This window comes from Chelonus insularis, unplaced genomic scaffold (assembly GCF_013357705.1).
Source record: "Chelonus insularis isolate UGA/USDA-ARS -01 unplaced genomic scaffold, ASM1335770v1 contig_67_pilon, whole genome shotgun sequence".
NCBI lineage: Eukaryota > Metazoa > Arthropoda > Insecta > Hymenoptera > Braconidae > Chelonus > Chelonus insularis.
The window spans coordinates 618,329-639,712 of record NW_023276701.1 but is presented as its reverse complement, the minus strand read 5'-3'; the positions used below and the strand labels follow the sequence as shown (position 1 = coordinate 639,712).

Below are 21,384 nucleotides of genomic sequence, written 5' to 3'. Positions count from 1 at the left end.
CAAATAAATTTGAGGTTATATTAAGAACTAGAAGTCGAAATTTTAAATAAAGTGATTGAATCAAAATACACATTTTTGGAGAAATACAGGTAATTATTATTCAAGAATACTCCATTATTAAAATTACAAAAAAAAATGAGTATTAATTTTAAAAAATCGATCGTTAAATGGCTGTAAAAATTTATCTGAGTTTATGTTAGTAAACAATAGTTATTCTTTATTTCGATTGAGAAGTTAAAGAAAAAGTGTTATTAATTTTCTTCCTTTACTATCCAATGGTCTATCATGAAAATATGCATCATTGTTTATTATAAATATTGCTTTAGCAATAAATAATTAATGAAATATCAATAAATTAAATAATATTTTTTTGGTAACTGTATCATTTTTTGTTTTAATAATATAAAAATGTATTGTTACCAATAGTTTATTAGAGAATAAAATCCGGATAAACATTTAATTAATGTTACTTATAAACAAAACCGTACCGTTTTTGTTTTTTTTTTTTTTATTTATTGTCAATTGTTGAAAAGAGAATATTCATTATATTGTTTATAACTTCATTATAAAATAATGTATAAATAAACTGTACATAACTTAAAATTACAATTGACTTCCTTGTTGGCACAAATTAATTATTTTTATTAGTTTTAAACATTTTTCTCGATTATAAATAAATAGTTACTAAATGATTAGTCAATATAATTATGAAAAAATTAAGTGTTTAAAATGATTAATTGATGAAGATAAAACATATATAGCTTCTTATATACTTGTTTTAACTCATTTTTCGGCTTTGAAAACGGATTTTCGTCGAATAAGTATCCGGAGTACAAAAAGCATAAAGAAGATCCTCAAGATTTTTTAGAGGGCGTTCACATTTTAAGTTATGATCACGTGATAATCCTTATTGGTAGTTAAATATCAAGTAAAAATTGCAATTGGTTGACTGGAACATCAATGATGAAACAAGCTTATATTTGAGTACAAACTATCAGAACAAGTGTATATATACGTGTATGTATACGCCTAGTCGATGTATTCGCTTCGGCATATTTTTACTTGTTCTTTGGGGGGAAATGAATGTTGAGCCGAACGTTAAGCTAGTTGGATGAAATTCAAATATATTTGAATTATATATAATCTAGTAATAAATCAACAGATAAGCCAATTGCAATTTTTACTTGATATTTAACTACCAATAAGGATTATCACGTGATCATAACTTAAAATGTGAACGCCCTCTAAAAAATCTTGAGGATCTTCTTTATGCTTTTTGTACTCCGGATACTTATTCGACGAAAATCCGTTTTCAAAGCCGAAAAATGAGTTAAAACAAGTATATAAGAAGCTATATATGTTTTATCTTCATCAATTAATCATTTTAAACACTTAATTTTTTCATAATTATATTGACTAATCATTTAGTAACTATTTATTTATAATCGAGAAAAATGTTTAAAACTAATAAAAATAATTAATTTGTGCCAACAAGGCAGTTTCACGTTCATATATGGTTATGTATGATCACAAGTGATTATCTAAAATAATTGTCTAATAAAATTTTAAAAAATATAACAATGGATATTTTTTGTTATTTATGTGATAAATGAATTCAAAATAACGTCGTGATTGTTAGTTAATTATTTTTAACAATAATTCATTGATTAATGTGGAAAGTACAATTTTCTATTATTGATGTTATTGGAATCAGTAATCAGGAGTGAAATAGTAAATAATTAATTAACAAATAGCATATTTATTGCAAAATGAATTCATAGAAAGTTTAATTGGGTATATCGTCATAGTTGATTGATAAATAATAACTTAAATACTTATCTTACGGTTCTCACCAATTAAAAAATCATAATAAACAATAGTTGATTACAATTAGTTCACAGACATTACACTGAAAAAAAAATTCACTCTTTAATAAATTAAACATCCTGCTGAGTAATTACAATAAATCATTTATTTTTTACTGTAGAAGTTGGGTACGTAAGAATTAAATGATAAAGGCTTTCTATGTACTGATGAAAAAAATTATCATGATAACATAAATGCTTGTTCTGAAATTAAATTTCAAAATTTACAATCTTTTAAGGAGATTGAAATGTTAACAAGCAATAAACATTCATATTTGAAATTCAAAGCTAGAAGCATAAAAAAAATTGATATCATTACAGAGAGTAATATAATTATTTTTTTGAATAAAAATATTAATCAAGAATATTGCTACTAAATTCATTTGAATACTTTTAATGTAATCAATAATTAAAAAATAATAATAAGTAACTCAACTGGATGATTATCTTATTCATAATATTGTTTACTTAGCTTGTGTATTACTTTCAAATTATTAATTGTCATGAAAATTACAAGATTCTCTATCTATTTTTATATTAAACTTTTTTAGTGTATTTTTAAATTATAAGTTTTTAAAAATAATTCAAAAATACATTTTCTCTAGAAAATACAAAACAATTAAAGAATTTTGTCTTATAACAACGAAAATTGTTAATTAATAATGATTAATTTTTTCATCTTCCAGTTCATTTGTATAATTCACTTATTTCCTCAATAGTTTATAAATAAAAAAATCCCGAAGCAAAATACACTACCATATAATTTAATACACAGTAAAGATTAAAAAAAATTTACATCAATTTTGATGTATGAAAAATTATTCAACAATAAATGGTAGAATTAACAAACAATCTTATATAAATCAATGTCATAATTGACACTAATTCTTTAATAAAACCTTTTGCTTCCAAGTAAATTTTTTTCTCAGTGTAAAAAAAATATATTTTATTATTTAAGAAGGATTAAACCCATCTTAGGGTTTTCACAATATTTAACTTCATTAATCAATGACACAAATGCATTATATTTATACAGAACCTCGTTATTATTTCCTTTTTGTTAAATCAATTGATATGTTTACATTAATCCTATCATTAAAATACATGATGTAATATATTATCAACAATAACATGATTAATATAATTAATTTTCAATTAATTATCATTTTTTATGTTACTTGCTGTCACTTCAGATGAATGATTTGTAATTTATCCATTTTTCCTGCACATATTCTGATCACCTTATTAGATTACATATTCAAAATTCTAGTTATTTACACATGCCATACACAATGTTTAAAAAAAATTTTCATTGTTCATTGGAATGATTAAAATTGGATTTTCATGTTAAATAAAAATCAATTTTAGTAGCAAATTAAACAAATAAAAATATTTTTCTTTATATCTCCCATTGTTTTCCTTTTAACATTAATTATTGCATCGTTTGTGCTTCATTAGCTAATTCATTGATTAACTATTTAAAATTTATAACAAAATTATTGAAAACATTCATTACTTAAATTTTAAATTATCATAAAAGTATGTTTTTTAAATCTTTTTTTTTTATTAAAAATATTTTTATCAAACTTAACTTCAAAAAAAAATAAAAGTATTTATTATAAATCCAATTAAATGTTTTTCTAGCTAAGTAAAATATCAATAATAGCAGTATTGAAGCTGTTTTCTATTATTAATCAAAAAATAACTGATTTTTTAATTATTACTGTTGACTATAAATCATATTCTGCCTTTTTTTTAAATTTAACATCTCCTGAACATAGTGTGAACTTAGTTTCGAAGATTTCACGATCTTAATATTAAAATATCTCATAATTCGTGTCAAGGAAGCACACGGTATTGTCAGGTTATGACTAATATCATTCTAAAATCGATTTTTAATCAAAAATTATCAATATTGATACTATCGATTTTCATCTACATAACAATTATTTTTTTATAGTTTATTTCAAGAAGTTCTCCACCATTATCGTCTATATCTTGAATCGTTGAATTTTGATGAAAAATTAAAAAATGCTCTCAATATGGAGAATAAGTTTTATACATTCGATAATTAGGATTATTTATTTATCATTCTGTATTTCATTGAAATGGCGAAAAGATATTTTGACTGGTTTGTTGAGCTGCCATTGGTTGCATTTTCATTGTTGGAGCTAAAAATTAATTTTTAAAATCAGTTTATTTACTTTAACGTTTCTATTAAACTTTCATTCATTAAGCTTAACTCCATTGCAATTAAATATCTAACCAATTATTCGTGGTTGATGTTGTGGGCTAGTTGATGCCAGCTGATTCATTGATGGCGCTGGACCTGATTGTTTATTTTTACTTCCCATCAAATTATCCAAATCAATTTTCAATCCTGCTCCCGCCCATGTCGAGCCAATCTGCGTTGTAGTTCCAGTGGTAGTTCCGGTCGTTCTATCAGTAACTGGAATTGGTAACAACAATCCTTTACTTCTATCTTCATTTCCAAGAATAAAAAAAAAAAATTTTTTCATGTATAACAAGCCTTCATTTTCATTTCAACTTTTAGAAGTATTAAGCTTACCTATATTATTGTTAGAGTTGAAAAGATTTGCATTATTAGCTTGAGAACTGGCATTAAACGCATTAAATCCATCAAAGTCAGTTAGTAAATCAGTTGCTGAAATAATAGAATTAGAAATAAGTAAATAACATAAAAATAAAAATCAATAAAGTAACTGCTAACTAACTTGTATTGTTGTTATTTTTAACGGTTTGGTTCCCAATTAATGTATTATTGCCCATCAAGTCATTTCCGGTGATCGTTGTTGTTTGAATTGGATTAATAATACCACCAAAATTCCCCTGATTTCCCATTAGATTACCGGAAATAGCTGTTGTCTGCGACGTAACCCAGTTATTATCATTGCTTATCGTCAACTCGGAATTGAAAGCAGACGTAAAATCAGCAAATTCATCATTGCTACTATTATTTTTATTATTTTTTCCACCAAATGCTGACGAAAAATCTCCAAAATTCGAATTTAGGTTGTCAGTTTGTGGGAATGGATTCGTGTCACGAGGATTAAAATCATCATCATTATCAATAATCACTCTAGAGTTGTCATCATTAGCATCAAATATATCATTTAAAAGATCATTTTTGGAAGTTAGTACCCCTGATGCTTGTTTAGTTGAACCTGACAAGTCTTTACCATAATTGGCAGCAGCACCTAAATCAACTTTTTTGACATTTTTTATCGATTTTTGTGGCGAATTACTCCCCGTCATTACCGTAAATTTTTTTAGTTTGTCTAGAGTATCAATTGATTCTCGAATATCTTTATCAAACTTTTTCGGTGATTTATTGTCTTCGTTATCAGAATCTTCTCGTTCGCCATCATCACTATTATTAGTATCCTCGAAACCTCGAGTTCTCGATTCTCGATCCCAATCGTTGTAATTTTCCGTTGGTTTTGTAGTCCATTTTGGATTATCTGACCAACGATCAGTTGAAAAATTCATTCCTATTGCTTCACTTGACATTCCAACATATTTGTCTTTATTTTTCTTTGCCTTTTTCCTTTCTTCACGTAATTTATCATCATCTTGAATAAAATCAATTAGCTCTCGTACTTTATGTCGAACATTTATTCCCTGATCTTTGCCAATTTCATCGATATAAGTGTAATTCTCTAGTGATCTTAAGTCATAAATATGTTCCCGAGATGATGTTACTACTCTTTCAGAACCATTCCGCACCAAATAATTAAGCAGAAGCAAACTCTACAGGAAATAAAAAATAATTTAGGTTATATTTAATTTATTATTTTGTTTAGATAATAAATAAAATCATTCACCTTGTATGTTCTACGCCAATTACGTTTATTCTCTTGCAACATTCGTTTCCACAACATGGACATAACTTCTGGAAATTGTTCATACGTAAATGTCGCTTGTGCAAGTTCTTGCATCATAGCACCTGTAAAATGATATCGATTATAATCATTTTAATTTTCAATAATACTATTAAATAATAAAACAAATTTCCAGTCAATTATAAAATCATATTTACGTCTTTCTTCAATTAAATATCAATTTATTTGTAATAACTCTTGATAAATACTGTCTTTATTTTGAGGGTAATAATCTTATTTAAGCCAAATTTTCAATCATCACAAGACAACAACGACGTTGAAGATAACAATAGATAAAAATAGATAATTACCTGTAGGACCCCAAGCATCGTCATTCGTTGCTTCTCGAACTTTAGCTTCGGTCTCAGTATAATTCATGACGACATTAGTCCTAAAAGCAGGAAATTATGAGATAACAAAATTATTGGATAACAATGAAAGAATGCTAAAGTATTATTTTTCAATTAAAAAAAACCAATATAGTCATTAACTTACGCCTTGTCCATAAGCTCCCGCACTTTCCACATGTTCATCATTATGACGACAATATTGTTTATTGTTTAAACAATTAAATTTTTCTAAAATTATATCTGTTTTAAAGTGTTTATCTTGGTAAAAAGGTGGATAATATCAAGTAAAAGAAAGAATTTCGTTAGAACAATGAATTAAAAAATAATAATAAAAAAAAAACAATAACGTGTATGATAGTGAAAACAGTAATTATTCCGTGATCAACAACCTGCCGTGAAGGTGAGGAACGTCATCAGAAGGTTGCCATGTTTTTACCTTCCACGTTCCCTGAAAATCCCCCACTAAAATATACTTAGCACGCACTCACACACGTATTCCGAATCCTAGAATGCCACCACACACTTGGAGATATCAAGAGAATGGTTATGATGAGAAAAGAGTGTATAAAAGGTGTAAAATAAATTAAAAAATGGCGGATAATTATAACCTATGAGATACCATATGATTGAATAAGAGATTATCAATGCACGTTTTAGCAACGTTTTTTTAATTCAGTAATAACACTTACAAAGACACAAGTTTTTGAAAAGTTTGTACGAGCGTGGTAACGCTCACTAAATGAGAACTTGATTACACTCTAACCATTTTCAACTGATAATTTGGTATATCTTCGGTTGTCCTGCCCCTCTCTTTCACGGCCATGCAATTTGCGGAATGAGAAAATCACTGCCTCGCCATCTGCACACGTTGTTTGCAGCCGCAACAAATTATGTTACCGACTGAAACCCCCACCATATTAAATTTCATGTCGTATACGAAGAGAAAAATTGGGAATTTAAAATAAAAAAGTTTTTATGTAATTTTATTCGTTAATATATTATGTCATCATCGATTGTAAGAAATGTATGTATTATAATGTTTATCCGAACAATATTTTGTTCATTGTAATAAATTAAATTGTAATTTTCAGTCATTGATTACAATGCTTTATCCCAAATATTGAGGTTATAAAAAAGGTTTTTTGGAATTTTTCCAAAATAATTTTATATAATTACAGGCACTCTATAAATTCAGAAAACCAACTCGATGGGATAAAGGTATTGGAGCTAAATTGCCAGAGGCTTACAAAAAATTCTGGACAGAATGGAAAATAAAGGAACCAACCGCTGTTCATTATATCAAAGAAGAGGGTAGATGGAAACGAAATGAAGTTACAGGACAGCCGTAAGTATTCAGAACATTTACTAGCATGGAAGCATTATTAATAAACATTATTGACATTCGGTCATAAAAATCTAAGCATTCATTTCAACTTTATACAATTCATTTATTCCTCTCACCGTACATTACCGGTGTCTACTCTCTAATTTTTTGTTTTTTCTATCAAGACGATTGTCATTCTGTTCATTTGTAGTCATAGTATTTGTAATTTTATTGTTGCCGTTTAATTTAACAAAACTATTAGATATTGATTAAATTAATTCATCTTTCAGCGAACGAATCGTAAATATTGCTCTTCCCCTCCTTTATCCCAAGGAATTGGATGAAGGAATTTGGGGTGGAGAAGCAATAGTTGAAGGTTATATAAGGAAAAGTGAGAAACTTCCAATTGTTCCTAAATTCTTTGTTCCAAGATTATTGAAATCTGTTGTGTACAGTGAAGTACTAAATACTTATATGAGAACAATCATAACACGTAGAACTATTGATTTAATTCATGAACATTATGGCTTTGATCATTATCTATTAAAAGTAAGTTTCAGCCAAATAACCCAGTTTTTAAAAACAATCTTTAATAATTAGTTTTATAATTAAATTAATTTTAAAATCATTTTTCTAGACACCAGCTTGTGATTTACGGTCTCAATTAGCTCTAGGTTTAAAAAGAAAAATACTTATAGCTCTGGCTGATAAAACTCTTTATCCAGATGATCCAGTGAAACGTGAAGAAGTTTATGAGAAGTATAAAGAATACTTGAAAGCGGTAAGATATTTAACATTAAGCTTATAAGTCATCAAAATAGTCTTCATTTCATTGATAATTGGTGTTTTTAGTACACGAGAGAAGAAATTGAATGGTATGGATTAAGTTGGGTGGAAGCATGTGAAAAATACATCAAAGAAAAAGAAAACGCCAAAGTCGTTGAACCCTTGAAGAAGAAATACCGAATTGATTTGATAAATGAATTGAAGAAAATCAAATTAGGAGAGCAAAAAGAAGCTGAAAAATTGGCTTCTCAATCGTGGCTAGAAAAAGTTAATCCTTTTGCAAGGAGTGAAAAGAGTTAAAAAGATGATTGAGGTATGTAGTCAGGTGATACTGAAAAAGTATTTTTTTTTTATCTCGAAGAAGAAATTGGCGATTAAATACCATGAAAATAACTTTAAATATGAACAATTGTTTGTTTCTAGAATAATTATTTGTATTTAAACATTCAATACATCATACAGCTGTCATCTGACTTTTTTAACATAGTTAAGATACTTGAAATGTATGTAAAATATTTAAAAAATAAATCTTTATTAATATACTTCATACAAAAGAAATTAAAATGATAATTTGTAAAATAACGAAGAAAAATAAGTCATTTGGAATTATTTTTTTTTCAACTTTTTCAAGGATCGTACTTTTAAATCCTGTAAATCTGTGAAAATTTCTGAATATCCCTAGTAATCAAATCAACGTGAGACTGTCGTCAGACTTGCATATTTCAAATTACGTTTGTCATTTACATACGTATCTGCCATTTTTCTGGCTACTAAGGCACAGAAGTTATAGATTTCGTCATAAAATTTCAAAATTATTAAAGTATTCTAGCACAATAATACAGTGTAGTCCGTTTAGTACAACTTCGCATATAGCAACCAACCGTTTTTAGCGACGAAAGTTTAGGCATTCGTTTGGTTTATGTATATAAAAAACAAACTTTTTTCGGTTCGTTTAATACGACTTCCGGTTAGTACGACGTAATGTCACCAGGTCCCTTGGCAGTCGTTATAACCGAATTCTACTGTATAATAATTGATGCAAGAATATTAAAAAAAATATCAGCTTGTGTTATTACACCAATTATTGTGATAAGGTGTGTTGTTCAATGACAAATACATTACATTTTAATCTTTTTATACTAAATTATGTTGATTGTTTATGATTGTTAGAAGAAATTTTTTAAACAAAGTAACTATCAAGAAAACTGACAATGTTGATGCCAGCAGAAAAAAAAGCTGCCAAATAAAACTCGATCATCCAGGAATAGAATTTATATTTGCTTTCATAAAATCTTTTCTTCGAGAAAATATCAATTCTAAAGAAAACTATCTATTAACAATAAAATAGAAATATTATGCAGAATAAAATCTAAATTTCATTTAACAAAGTTTAAAAAAGAATAAAATTAACATTAAGCAAAGAGACTATTAGGTGTTTTAATCTTCAATTTAATTAAAGATTTTCAATTATCATCATTATCAATGCATTAATAATATTAAAACCTAGTGTTTTCATCGATTTTTTCGTTATCCGTTAGACGGTGTATTTCGCACAGATTGACGGGAATATTTCGTGTAATATTTCTGCTGTTCAGCAGACATTGTTGCATCCATGTAATTTGTTGCGTCGATGGTCATTCCTTTTAAAATAACGAATCCTCCGTATTGATCATGAGCTCGATATGCGAGACCAAGACCGTCAAATGCTAAAAAATTACTAGGAGCTATAGATCTAGCATCCATGAAAGGAAGTGTACTTTGACCAGCATCATCAAAAATCGTTGACTGCTTGAATTTGATGTACTTATTGGGTTGGAGATGAGGAGGATTTTGTACAGAGTTATCTAGATAAACTTTTTCTGCTCCATCTCCTAGTTCTTCCCTGAAAGAAAGAAAACCGAATGTTCAGAATAGTTAATTCATATATTTTAAAGACTGATAAAATTTTGTTACCTTGGTTTAGCGTATGCTGGTGGCAATTTGGGCTGAGTCAGTGGTTCAATCCATCTTGATGGATTGTCGTCAGTAGGGGTTAGTTTACCAGTTAAATAATCAAAAGGTGTGACATGGATTTCTAGTTGAATTGGACTAACATTTCTTGATGATCCATCATCACTATATGTAACTGTTTCATGATTCAACCTTACTCCTGTTACGACAAAATTCGGCCCTGCTGATATTTCATCAAGATACAATGTTTTATGATCTCCTTGAATGAACGTATAATCGACGTCGATATACAGATGATGGTAATCCCAATTTTCTTTTACGAGGAAAAATAAGCCCTCCGCGAACTCGGGAAAATATTCAAAGTCCTCAAGAGGAACCCAAGATGATTCATTTTTGTTTAACTGACCAATTGGAAGCAGTGGTGCTTCTTCAATTTGGATATGAATCATTTTGTTTTTCAAGACAAACTTAACGTCTGATAAAACTCTGGAATTATCAACAGGTACATTTAATGTTCCTTCACAAATACTTCTTTGGAAATTAATTGAAAAAAACATACTTATTTTCATCAATGTTGGTAATTTGTTTTCGTAAACTAAACGTTCTTATAGCTTTAGAGTCTTTTAAATTTTCTTCACATTTACATATACACGTATCACATCGATATATATCACGCAATTCTCCAATTACCTCTTCATAAGTTCCATTGGAACAGGTTGAGTAACTTCCATACCATCCATTAGCGTAAGATCTTACCTATTCATAGCGTTTCAAAGAACCTTTAGGCTGGTGATTAAAATAAGTCAATAAATATTTTTACATAATTTGGAACAATATCTCTGGTTTTTTTCATCCACTTACATATTCGCACATATCAACTTGACCACCAATCCAACCACAATCATGAATTTTTCCACGGCAAGGATGCTTCATGCAATAGTGACTAGCATAATCATAACAAAGATTATACGATGCTGGCGAGAGTGTCGGACATGTAGTTGCGCAGTTCTTATCTACTTGATATTCATTTATTACAAAAGCTGTGAACAGTCCTTCGAACTCTAAGTAATTACTTCCTACAAAATTTAAAATGTTTTAGTCTTATTAAGGTAGCTCGATCATGAATAGTCGTATCATGTTAAAAACAATGATGTTGAAATAGGATTGCAAAATAAACATTATGACTTTCAGGAAAAGAAATGATGAAGAAATGAAATAAAGCTTACGATCAGTAAGTGATTCAGGATCACAAAGGTAAATTTCTCTCGAAGCTTTTCGCATAACCTTTCTGAATTCAACCAGATATTGGTCCAATCTCATAACAAATTGACTCTTAGCACGTGCTATTTCTCCAATTGATTTACCTAAAAGAAACTTTTTAGTAATTCAGTACAAACACTAAATTGATATAATCGAGTTTAAAATTAATATTGACTATTTTTTAACTCCCTTTTCAACCTAAAACCAAACATAGTCATCACAAAAGCTCTCATTTCGGTGATTGATATTAAGTTGTAAATTTGTAACAGTCTATTTTGGAATGAAATAGGTGAGCCACACTTCTCTAGAGGAGACATCATCTGAAAATCATCGAATTTGCTGAGTAAAACAATCAATAAAATAATTTTATATACAAAGTTTCTTACTGTTCTTCTCTGTAACATGTTTCCCAAAAAGCCAACCCGAGCTAGTGCTGTTTCTTTCGGCACTATAATGGTGAAAATTTTTTTCAGTACATTTGGAATGTTTCCATCACGAGCAGAAGTGACAATATGGACAAAGTCTAAAAGTGTATCATCGTCATATATCGATATATTCTGAGAGTACGCTAGAAAGTCGTCATATGTCTCATCAATTCTAGTGAGGAGCTGTTGGAGATCACGTATATCAGTGTTGATATTGTCTTCTAATGGAAGTCGGGCAATAACTGTTGCTAATAAATCATCCAATTTAGTGTCCAGATTCTCTATCTGCTCAACAACACCATCTATTTTATCCAGTACTGTATTTATTGGATTTACAGCTGGATTAAAAAAATTTTTGAATGGAATATTTCCGGCTGCTATATCACCAATATCGTGAGCAAGTCCTATGAGATCCTGAAGGTTAGTGATAATAGGAATTGAAAGAGGTTCAACCCAATTCGGTGAATGAAATAAAATCGCAATTATAAAAATAATTTTTATCATTTTGAACAAAATTCAATGTAATTTGTTAAACAGCAATTGATACTTATCGGTTGGTTTTGACTAAATTGTTAAGGTGAACTACATTTGACTAAACTTTCTAGAACAAAAACGTTACATATAAATCAACAGCTAAAAGATAATACATTGTTATTATCATTCCAATTATTTTGATAAATGATTTTTTCAATGAAAAATTGTCTGTATAATTACACTCATACGTACTACAACAATTAAAAACAATTAAAATTAGGTTTAATTTATATAATTTATATGCATTAAATAAAATTGGTCTTTTGTCAATAGTCCAGTCAATATGCTTTGTAAGAGGCTGAAAATTTAAAGTTTTTTGAATATTAACTAATTTGGCTTCGAAGCTCATTTTTAGTGATAACAAAAAATGAAAAGCATTTGTGACCAAATAGCTTTCTTAAATTAAATATCTCGAAAACAACGCATTGGAGATCGTGACATGTTGCATATAATTTGTAGAGATTTTCATGAGGAATAAAATAAGGCCAATCTCAGCTCTTTACAATTGATAGTTCTCGTGAAATTTAAGTATTTATACAAAACAAAATCGTTGTTTTTTAAACAATTGACTGTAGTTTATTAACAAGTAATCTTTTTGAAGTTTAGCTTTTTTCGATTAGACGTTATATATATTCGGAATATATAAAACAAATTGGCATTAATTAAATGTAATAACTCTTTGAGATGCAGAGTAACTTGAGGAATGAGAGACTGCTTTTTGACATAGCTACGAACAATACTAGTGTACCGTAATCAGGCTAGAATTCTCGCAGCTCCTATGCAGAAAGTGGTCATCCTTTAGTCACTCCGAATCCTGAGATTCCTGAGATGTTTATATATTAGAAATAGTTGAAATTACTATGGTGTGTTAATTTCCCCTTGAACAGCTCATAATTGAGTGCCTTTTTATATTATAAAAGAACTCGACTATAAAATATTAAACGAAAGATAAACACATAGAGAAAATGAATTAAACCCATCAAATGCTAGAGGATTAATAATAGGAACTTTGGATCTTAATTTTATAAAAGGAATTATACTTTGGTCGGTATCAGAATAAATCAAATATTGATTGAACATAAAGTAATATTTAATTGAAAAAAGTATTACTATAGGTATATCATTAATATAACAATCTCTATTTTGATGAGAGCTATACATTAAGCTGTTTGGATAATTTAAATTTATGAATTACTCATTTCAAAGATCTAGATGATTGATATACATTTAATATCTCTTTTTCAATATAACATCCCGTTAATAATGCTTTGTCTTTCATAGTTTCCAAAATACGTCGGCTGTTCCAAGTAAGTTGATATTTTCTTTTAATTACACCGGCCCCGTAATAAAACCTCTACTTTTAAACCTGAAGAAGGTAAAATTGTTTCCTAGACAATCATAAAATAAACTCTATTTACGAAATACTGCACTCAATATCACCGTCTCTAGGCAAACAATTCAACAGAGACGCAATAGCACGTGTAATATAAGTCATAGTTCCAAAGCTTCCACTTGGTGCACTGTCATAAAAGTGCTGGCAAATAAACGCAGCACCACCACACAATAGTGTTCCCATAGGAGTAACTTCCCTCTTCTCTTTTGGCTTTGCACAGCAAAGTGTCGCATCTCCATCAACTTTCATTTGATCTTCCAGAAAAATAGCATTTGCTTTGTGCACGAGATGTTCGACAGCTATTAAACCTCCCAAAGAAGGTACGACGTTATATTCCGTGACCAGAGTCAAGACCATCAATGCTTCAACGATCAACTGACGATATTCTGGTTGAGGAATAGTATTTAGGACTGTTTCAACAGCCAAAGCGAATTTTAGTTCACCTGAGGTCATCTCTTGAGTCAAGTTTGGAGGCAAAACTTTCCCTTCTATCACTAGACCTTGACACCTCTCTAGAACCTGCCAAACTCGAGGATAAAAATCTCTTGGTACCCTATTCAAAGCACCATCAAGCCTTCGTCTTCGGAGCCATTGGCCTTGCCGATCTGGTTCCATGTCATTGCCTTCAGTACTATCAACATTCAGGAAACCTCCGATTTGTGATTTCTTGCTAACTCGATTAGACTTACAGCTGATCACTGAGAAGTTACCTCTTCCTACGCTGCTGATAGCAAACTCTTTACCACTCATGATATGATGTAAAAGATTTTTCATTTCGAATGGAGATAAATTTAAAAGATGTTCTGAGGCTTCTTCTCCAGTGCAAATCAACGTTCGAGACAATTCCGTGGCCATTACTTGGATAATTAGACCAACCCGAAGTCTCAACATTTCATGGAAAAGTTGTGGTTCTGTTCGGATAAACATAGCGAGGTAGACTAGTAATTCTTGGGTTAACATTGCTGTTGATTCGTCATCTCCATAGGCTAGATGAATTAATGCACGTAGTTCGTTCTCAGGTAGAGGAGCTACAATGGTGTGCTCGTTATTTGGCGGCATTCCAACTGTTACCTGTTTTTGACGAACAAGTAGATCTGTCACAGCTTTTGCTAGATCTTCAACCCGCTTTCCTAACATTCCTGCGGTGTGGCGGACGAGACCCCACATTTTCTGCTGACAAGCCTTCTCGTAGACGCCTTTTAGAAGGTCTTTTACAAGCACTGGGTGTCCATTTTCTAGCATTCCTGTGTTGAACTGAAGGCCTTGTGAATCCACCTGATTAAAAATAAAAATATTTTATAACTGAATAACTATAATAGAATATTTCTACTCAATTTTAGAGAATCAAGAAATTAAGAATCAAAGAAAATTACTTGGTAGAAACAACCAATAGTTCGGAAATCAGAATTATGAAATTTAGATTTTTCAGCATAACTCAAAATTTCAAGAAATATTCTTTTAATTATGAAAAGATTATGTATAATTGTAATAATAGTGCTTCCACTTCAGGCAAGGGGTGAAATTATCAAAAAACTATCCTTTCCTAACTATCTTAACTCAGTTTTTTGTGATTACACCGTAAACTATAAAAAATATGGCAACAAGTTTGGAATAAAAATTTTTTACCTCATAATTAAAGTTGAAGCAATATTTTTATAATCGCCAATAAAGCTAATAAATTTATGATATAAGTTTAAAATTTACCAAATATTGCAGAATATCACCCTGTTCTTCAAGGCTTTCAGTTTCTCTTAACATAGCCATCAGTTCTTCCACCTCAGTATCAGCATACTGAGTCTCCGATGCATGTCTGATCCTTGGTTTTGTTGATGACTTCCACACCATCACATCTTCAATTGTAGCTTCTGGAGATGGTGTACGTAGCGATTGTTCTGCTGTTGGAACTGCTGCAGGCGCTGTTGTTGCTGAACTTGTATCTGTTACTTCAATAAAAGGGTTCACTGTGAGAATTGTTGATGGTCTACGGTCTTCTCCAGTCATTCCAAGGATTTCCGCTGCAATTCCATTTCATTTAAGCATTTATCTCATTCTTTTTTCATATTAAATAACTTAAATCATTTAATTTTGGTTAACTATCTCTATTTACAATTAAAACAAAACAAATTCCCGAGAATTTTGTTTGATTTAAATGATTTTATTAGTTGGAGTAATGAGCAAAAATAAAGTGTGAAACAATTGGAACTGCTGCTGCAGAAGCCATACGCATGTGATCGAAATGATTTATTATAAAAAATTAGGATTAATTAATCAAAAAGATCAGGAAAATGATCATGAATTGATATTTTATTAAATAAATTTTTTCTATTTAAATTAAAAAATTTTTCTCAATGTTCCAACTTACGTTCTACAGCTATAGAGCGTGTTTTCTTGATAGCTCCTTTGACAGACATACGTCGTCGTAAATTTTTTCCACTTTTTACGGCTGCTCGGTTTAAAAGATCAGTGCGGTGAGGGAAAGATCTCATTAGGTGCTCTTCTAGGTATTGTTGAACCTGAAATTAATTTTAGAACATTACAGTAATGTTAGTAATCTTTTCGTTATTCTCATCCAAATGTTTTAACTTAATTGCGAATGGGAACTCTGCATATTATAAAGAATTGAATACTTTATTATTTTTATTTTGTTGTTTTATTTTTAACTATCGTGTTTTAAGTGTATTTATAACTAAAATTATTATACATTATTATTTTGGCTTATTGGAATCCTGTTATTCGTTACAGTTATCAGTACAAAAAATTGTTTAATTAATTATTAATAAACTACTGGAAAATTGTTAATTAGCAAATAGAAATAATAAATTATTTGATAAATTTATAATTTCATTATGTATATTAACGATTATTCAGTAATTGATATTTTCATTTTCCAAATTATCCATCACAGAATTAAAACCTGATAACCCTACAGAAAAGATATTCATGCCGAACTGTAGTTATGCTAGGTTTTATTATAAGAATAAATATCTTACCTGTGGATTTAAAGTATCCGGTCTTCCATCCTCCGAGCTACCTAAGAAGCTTAAGTTCGTGATGCAAGAAGTGCTCAAGAAGTCATTCATATTTCCTAAAGACACTCTGGTACCATTGATATACCCACTTTTCAATTTTTTCATCGTGGTTATCATAGCAAGAGGTATTTTTCCTTGATCTAAAAGAGAATGGAACAGATAAATAAATTGTCCATCATAAATAATAAATAAAAAATATATATTAATTGTTTTCTAAAATAGTGCTATTGGTTGAAAACAATACAATACAAATTAAAGGGTGGATATAACAAATAAAATTAGTTGAATGAAGTAGTTAGAATGGTCATACCTAAGTGGTTATGAGTAGCAACAATAGTTATAGTAGGTCTGCCGAGCATTTGCTTCCAACTGATGCCAAGAAATGCCAAATTGGTCGTAAAGGTGCTGACAAGAAAGGCTGCGTCGTTTGTCACGTAGAATTCCTCAGCATCAAAGTTCTAACATGCAAAAGCACATCCCTACGTTTTTTCAAACATGTCATACAAATACACAAAATTCATTATTGCTTCATTTAAACCATTAAACAATCATTTCATTAATTAATAACACTCATTGTCACTATTGAGTTGGATTTCATTTGTCGTAGTTACTGTCACTGTTTCAGAAGCTTTTTTTTATCTCCTAATTTATTTGTTTGATAAATCTACGAATTAAAAGCAATCAAATCATGATAAATGGATCCATGCAAGTTTGTACTTTTTTTTCAATTTTTGTATTTAAGGTGGGGAATTAATTGTCGCATAGTTTAGAGACTTTTGTTTACCTAAATGTACGCTTTTGATGGGCATTACAACAAGTGGTCGACCTAACATATTCTGCCAGCTAGATTTCAGGAAATTTATTTCACCTTTGAATATGTCGATCATGAGCTCATAGTCCGATGCGATGTAGAATCGAGTCATGTCAGTTAACTGCATGGATTTGTATTTAGCAATATTGTTTTTTGAGATTGAAAAATATTTGTTTGAAAAAACTGAGGCAAAGTCAATCTAATCAACATCTTATTTTGTTATTAAATATTAAATTAATATTATGTGATAAATAACATCGATTCTTAAAACTTCTTTGATCTTTTTTGTAAGCATTACTAATATCATACGAGCTAGATAAATTCATAAAAATGATCAATTAACTTTGCCTTTTTTATTTTTTGCAATTACTTCACTTAATAATCACCTGTGGCGTAAAAGCGAATACTTTGTCATTCAAAGAATAAAGTTTGCTTGTACTCAGTATTCCAACATCTCTAGATTTCCTTCCAGACAATCCCAACTTTTTATTTCTCCCTAGAACCAAAAAAAAAAATCAGCAGTCAATATTTTCACTAAAACTTTTTATCATAACATTTTTGTCAAACTGAATATATTAACACATTACCTAAATATGTGTATAAATGACTTAAAACTTTAGCAGGTTGAACTTCAATGGGTGCTACTTCAGCAATAGTTTGTACATGAATATCATGTTGAGCAATTTTTTCTCTAATTTCTTCATCCTCAGCCAATATAACCACCTGAACAACAACATCAGGTTTCTTTTCGCTGCACAATCTCCTGTTTAGCGGATCCAATTCTCCAACAGCTAAAAAACCTTCCTGCAAAAGCTTCCCGAGGATATAGAGCGACTGAGCCCATTTAAAAGGACAACGTCCTAAAGCTTCCCTCGGCTGACTTCCAGGCTCTGCATACTCAGCTCCAACGTTATCAGCACTTACAGCATACAATTCTGGAACTAACTTCATTCCATCCTCAGCTTTAATCATAATACTCTCTAGAGCTTTGGTGTAATCATCAACGGCACTTTTATTCTCTTGGAAGCAGTAGTCAAGTATTAGGTAGCAGAAGAATAAAGGCCATTCGCATTCGATGTTCTCAAACATCCTGAGCTCCCAGGGTTCATAATAAAGTCGATTAGGATCTTCTTTAGGAGTGCGATATCCATCTCTAAGGAATCTCTTGCAGCCGTACTTTCCTTGAAGCTTCCTGGTGATCGCTTCGCGTGTGAGTTGGATTAGATTCAGTTCATCCACTGCAAAAGCAGGGAAACTGATGATGGAGAGTAGTCCAGAGTCCAGCTCTTTGGAGTTTGATTCCCGTGGGAGCATTGATTGCAAAACAGCTTGACATTTTTGTGCTTCATCAGCTAGAACATGGATCACTGATGTGGGACCACCTCTCGCACCAAACAGGTCTAATTCATTCATGGCTTCCATTGCTGCTTTAGCCATTCCAATGCTGCTGGCATTCAATTCTGGTAGGCCATGATTTGTTTTGTCGCCTCTTTCCCAAATGCCGTAGTCAGGAGTGCAATATGCTGATTCGATGTAAAATACTAGATTCTGAATGAATGCTACCTAAAATAAAATAGGGAATTGGTCTAGTGAGTTACAGTTTCGTTGAAGAGTAAATTCATTCATTTTGAATGTTAGTTTCAAAAAGTATCTTTAGGTTTATTTAAATAGTATTGCCCATGATAAAACCTTCCAAGATGTTGAAGCAAAAGTTTTCAAGTTGAAGGAACAAGCCAGTTTATATATGAAATCATTTAAAAATTCAAGTATTGTAGATTTTGTTTCAGGAAATTTAATGAAACAATAGAATTTTTGGAGTTGAAATGTTTTGCTTTAGGCTACATTAAAAAATTATGGAAGCTTTCCAGAAACGAATTAATAAAATTTTCACTGGTTTATTGAGTGAGTTAAAATTTTATTGAAAAATGAGTTATTTCAAATCTGTTTACTGATTGAATCAATGAAGATGATGAAGGTTTATTTTGGAGTAATAGTTGATGATGTTGAACATGTCAATATTAATATTTTGTTGATTATTTATCGATATCTAGGATTCAGTGAGTACATGTGGAAATGAATCAAGAGATTTTTAAAATAAAAGTACAATCAAAAAGGATGTTTCTATTACACTGAATTCAACCAGTAAAATTTTATTAATTACCATAGGTCCGTAAAATATATTGCAATCAGTAACAATTCACTGAAAAAAATGAAATGTTCACTGATTCATTTGTAAAAATTAGCTTTAGACCTAAAAAATTATTAATAAACACATAAACTATGACATAAAGATAGCATAATTATTACAAAAGGTTCTTCCCCATGACATTTTAAATACTACAGATACAAAACAACCTTTCGAATTAAACTCACCTCGTCTAAGTTGAACACAATTTGTAATCCAGATGCAGTCATCTGCGCTAAAACTAACAGATACAAAGACACAGCATCAATTTGCAAGTGTCCCCACTCATTATCTCCAACAACTGTTTGTCCAGTGGCTGAACTGTATTTGGCATGAAGAGAATCCAATGGATTTTGAGTTATTTTAAATTTCTCCACCTTCTCTTTCTGCTGCATCATAGCTGTCAGCAATCCTCGCATTAGCTTTACACAGCTTTGCTCTAGTTCGTAGGTTTTTGCACGATCTTCATCAGCATCAGCTATTTTTTTGTAAGCCATTGATAAACCCCACACTGCTAGAATGCAGTAGACATTGTCTCGGATCCAAGCATGGTCCATTTCATTGCTGGCTGGAAATAAACCTGTCACTGGATTTTGGTGGTTCATGATGATCTTGTGAACCACTCGTTGATAGTAGTCCAAACGGACTCCTGAATTGCTTCGACTTCTCATGTTTAAAAAGTATTTTTGTTGTTAAAAATAACTATTTCACTTCGGTATCTGTTTATTAAACCTGCAAACAAAATAAATTAAGTAAATAAAATAAACTGAAAAGCAGTTTTCAATTGATAAACCAAACTGTAAATGAGAAGTAACTTAATAAAATTAGAAGTTAATGGTAAAGAATGGACTTATGTATTATAAGTCAGATTAATTGATTCAGAAAAAAAATATTTAATGCTTTTACGGCCGAAGATTGCTTGAAAAATACCATTTAAAAACACAATGTTATTTAAGGTTATAATACTCACCAGAAATATGCGTAGAAAATAAAAAATTGTTGATTTTTTATTGTAAATAGTTAAATATCAAATAGCACATTGAATGAATCGATGCCGATTCATTGTAAAATATTTAAAAAAAATTTATTTACATCTATATTTAACAATTTATTGTCAATTATTTGTACGTATTATTCGACATGAACCCACAATGTTAAACGAATGTCAAACGAACTGAGGACAAAAATAACACCGCGTGCGATGGGTGAAGTTGGCGCTGATTGTTGTCAGCTGACTTTGGTACTTGTTGATCATTTAAATATGTGTGATGAAGTAAAGTCATCGTATATTTATATATAATAATTGTTTTACCAAGTAATAAACCCAATAAACATATCCCTAGTAGCCATTAGGAAACATACTGCCGTCAGACTTACGTATATTGTTGTCTTTTGGTTTCTTAACGTAAGATCAGCATAAGATCAACGTCAGGCGTCAGATGCTGCCACAGAAAGAAAACAGACGCACGTAAGTCTGTTGACAATTTTAACGATAGATCTTGGCTACTAGGGTAGTTATTTTAACGAAAAAAAACATTGTTGAACAACATTCAAACGAAGTCGTGTCATA

General features: G+C 30.2%; 4 protein-coding genes across 7 annotated transcripts; 1 reads left to right on the top strand and 3 right to left on the bottom strand.

Annotated features, from left to right (window-relative positions):
- Positions 1 to 3,884: 3,884 nt before the first annotated feature.
- lqfR (clathrin interactor lqfR) lies at positions 3,885 to 6,945 on the bottom strand. 3 transcript variants are annotated; one of them, XM_035089501.1, is made up of 8 exons: positions 6,807 to 6,945; positions 6,263 to 6,345; positions 6,079 to 6,158; positions 5,711 to 5,832; positions 4,601 to 5,636; positions 4,435 to 4,530; positions 4,132 to 4,347; positions 3,885 to 4,036 (listed from the first exon to the last, which is right to left on the bottom strand). In XM_035089501.1, exons 2-8 carry the CDS (start codon positions 6,301 to 6,303, stop codon positions 3,966 to 3,968), a joined length of 1,662 nt encoding a protein of 553 aa, XP_034945392.1. In that variant the 5' UTR covers positions 6,304 to 6,345; positions 6,807 to 6,945; the 3' UTR covers positions 3,885 to 3,965. The 3 variants fall into 3 exon arrangements, with proteins under 3 accessions (XP_034945392.1, XP_034945391.1, XP_034945393.1); XM_035089500.1 differs by having other exon boundaries at positions 6,507 to 6,900; XM_035089502.1 differs by having other exon boundaries at positions 4,132 to 4,314; positions 6,263 to 6,900.
- Positions 6,946 to 6,999: 54 nt separating this feature from the next.
- On the top strand, positions 7,000 to 8,728 carry mRpL28 (mitochondrial ribosomal protein L28). The gene is made up of 5 exons (XM_035089503.1): positions 7,000 to 7,141; positions 7,296 to 7,462; positions 7,732 to 7,990; positions 8,079 to 8,222; positions 8,294 to 8,728. Exons 1-5 carry the CDS (start codon positions 7,118 to 7,120, stop codon positions 8,525 to 8,527), a joined length of 828 nt encoding a protein of 275 aa, XP_034945394.1. The 5' UTR covers positions 7,000 to 7,117; the 3' UTR covers positions 8,528 to 8,728.
- A 940-nt stretch (positions 8,729 to 9,668) lies between these two features.
- On the bottom strand, positions 9,669 to 12,430 carry LOC118070733 (uncharacterized). The gene is made up of 7 exons (XM_035089516.1): positions 11,824 to 12,430; positions 11,613 to 11,757; positions 11,404 to 11,541; positions 11,039 to 11,253; positions 10,737 to 10,933; positions 10,181 to 10,663; positions 9,669 to 10,109 (listed from the first exon to the last, which is right to left on the bottom strand). Exons 1-7 carry the CDS (start codon positions 12,364 to 12,366, stop codon positions 9,755 to 9,757), a joined length of 2,076 nt encoding a protein of 691 aa, XP_034945407.1. The 5' UTR covers positions 12,367 to 12,430; the 3' UTR covers positions 9,669 to 9,754.
- Positions 12,431 to 13,484: 1,054 nt separating this feature from the next.
- LOC118070734 (probable phosphorylase b kinase regulatory subunit alpha) lies at positions 13,485 to 21,026 on the bottom strand. Of its 2 annotated transcripts, none has more exons than XM_035089519.1 (9): positions 20,785 to 21,026; positions 20,003 to 20,546; positions 18,217 to 19,192; positions 18,016 to 18,125; positions 17,603 to 17,750; positions 16,780 to 16,958; positions 16,152 to 16,302; positions 15,494 to 15,804; positions 13,485 to 15,064 (listed from the first exon to the last, which is right to left on the bottom strand). In XM_035089519.1, exons 2-9 carry the CDS (start codon positions 20,483 to 20,485, stop codon positions 13,811 to 13,813), a joined length of 3,612 nt encoding a protein of 1,203 aa, XP_034945410.1. In that variant the 5' UTR covers positions 20,486 to 20,546; positions 20,785 to 21,026; the 3' UTR covers positions 13,485 to 13,810. The 2 variants fall into 2 exon arrangements, with proteins under 2 accessions (XP_034945410.1, XP_034945408.1); XM_035089517.1 differs by lacking the exon at positions 17,603 to 17,750 and adding an exon at positions 17,129 to 17,276 and having other exon boundaries at positions 20,785 to 21,025.
- Between the last annotated feature and the right edge of the window lie 358 nt (positions 21,027 to 21,384).

Coding starts and splice junctions, on each gene's coding strand:
- lqfR (XM_035089501.1), bottom strand. CDS start 6,303: ATGATGAACATGTGGAAAGTGCGGGAGCTTATGGACAAGGC. Junction 4,531..4,600: donor TAAAAATAACAACAATACAA/GTTAGTTAGCAG, acceptor CTATTATTTCAG/CAACTGATTTACTAACTGAC. Junction 4,348..4,434: donor CAACTCTAACAATAATATAG/GTAAGCTTAATA, acceptor TTGGAAATGAAG/ATAGAAGTAAAGGATTGTTG.
- mRpL28 (XM_035089503.1), top strand. CDS start 7,118: ATGTCATCATCGATTGTAAGAAAT. Junction 7,991..8,078: donor TTGATCATTATCTATTAAAA/GTAAGTTTCAGC, acceptor TCATTTTTCTAG/ACACCAGCTTGTGATTTACG. Junction 8,223..8,293: donor ATAAAGAATACTTGAAAGCG/GTAAGATATTTA, acceptor TGGTGTTTTTAG/TACACGAGAGAAGAAATTGA.
- LOC118070734 (XM_035089519.1), bottom strand. CDS start 20,485: ATGAGAAGTCGAAGCAATTCAGGAGTCCGTTTGGACTACTATCAACGA. Junction 19,193..20,002: donor TTGTGTTCAACTTAGACGAG/GTGAGTTTAATT, acceptor ATTTTATTTTAG/GTAGCATTCATTCAGAATCT. Junction 16,959..17,602: donor CATCAAAAGCGTACATTTAG/GTAAACAAAAGT, acceptor ATTCTCTTTTAG/ATCAAGGAAAAATACCTCTT.
- LOC118070733 (XM_035089516.1), bottom strand. CDS start 12,366: ATGATAAAAATTATTTTTATAATTGCGATTTTATTTCATTCACCGAAT. Junction 11,542..11,612: donor GAAAAGGGAGTTAAAAAATA/GTCAATATTAAT, acceptor AGTTTCTTTTAG/GTAAATCAATTGGAGAAATA. Junction 10,110..10,180: donor CCAGCATACGCTAAACCAAG/GTAACAAAATTT, acceptor TCTTTCTTTCAG/GGAAGAACTAGGAGATGGAG.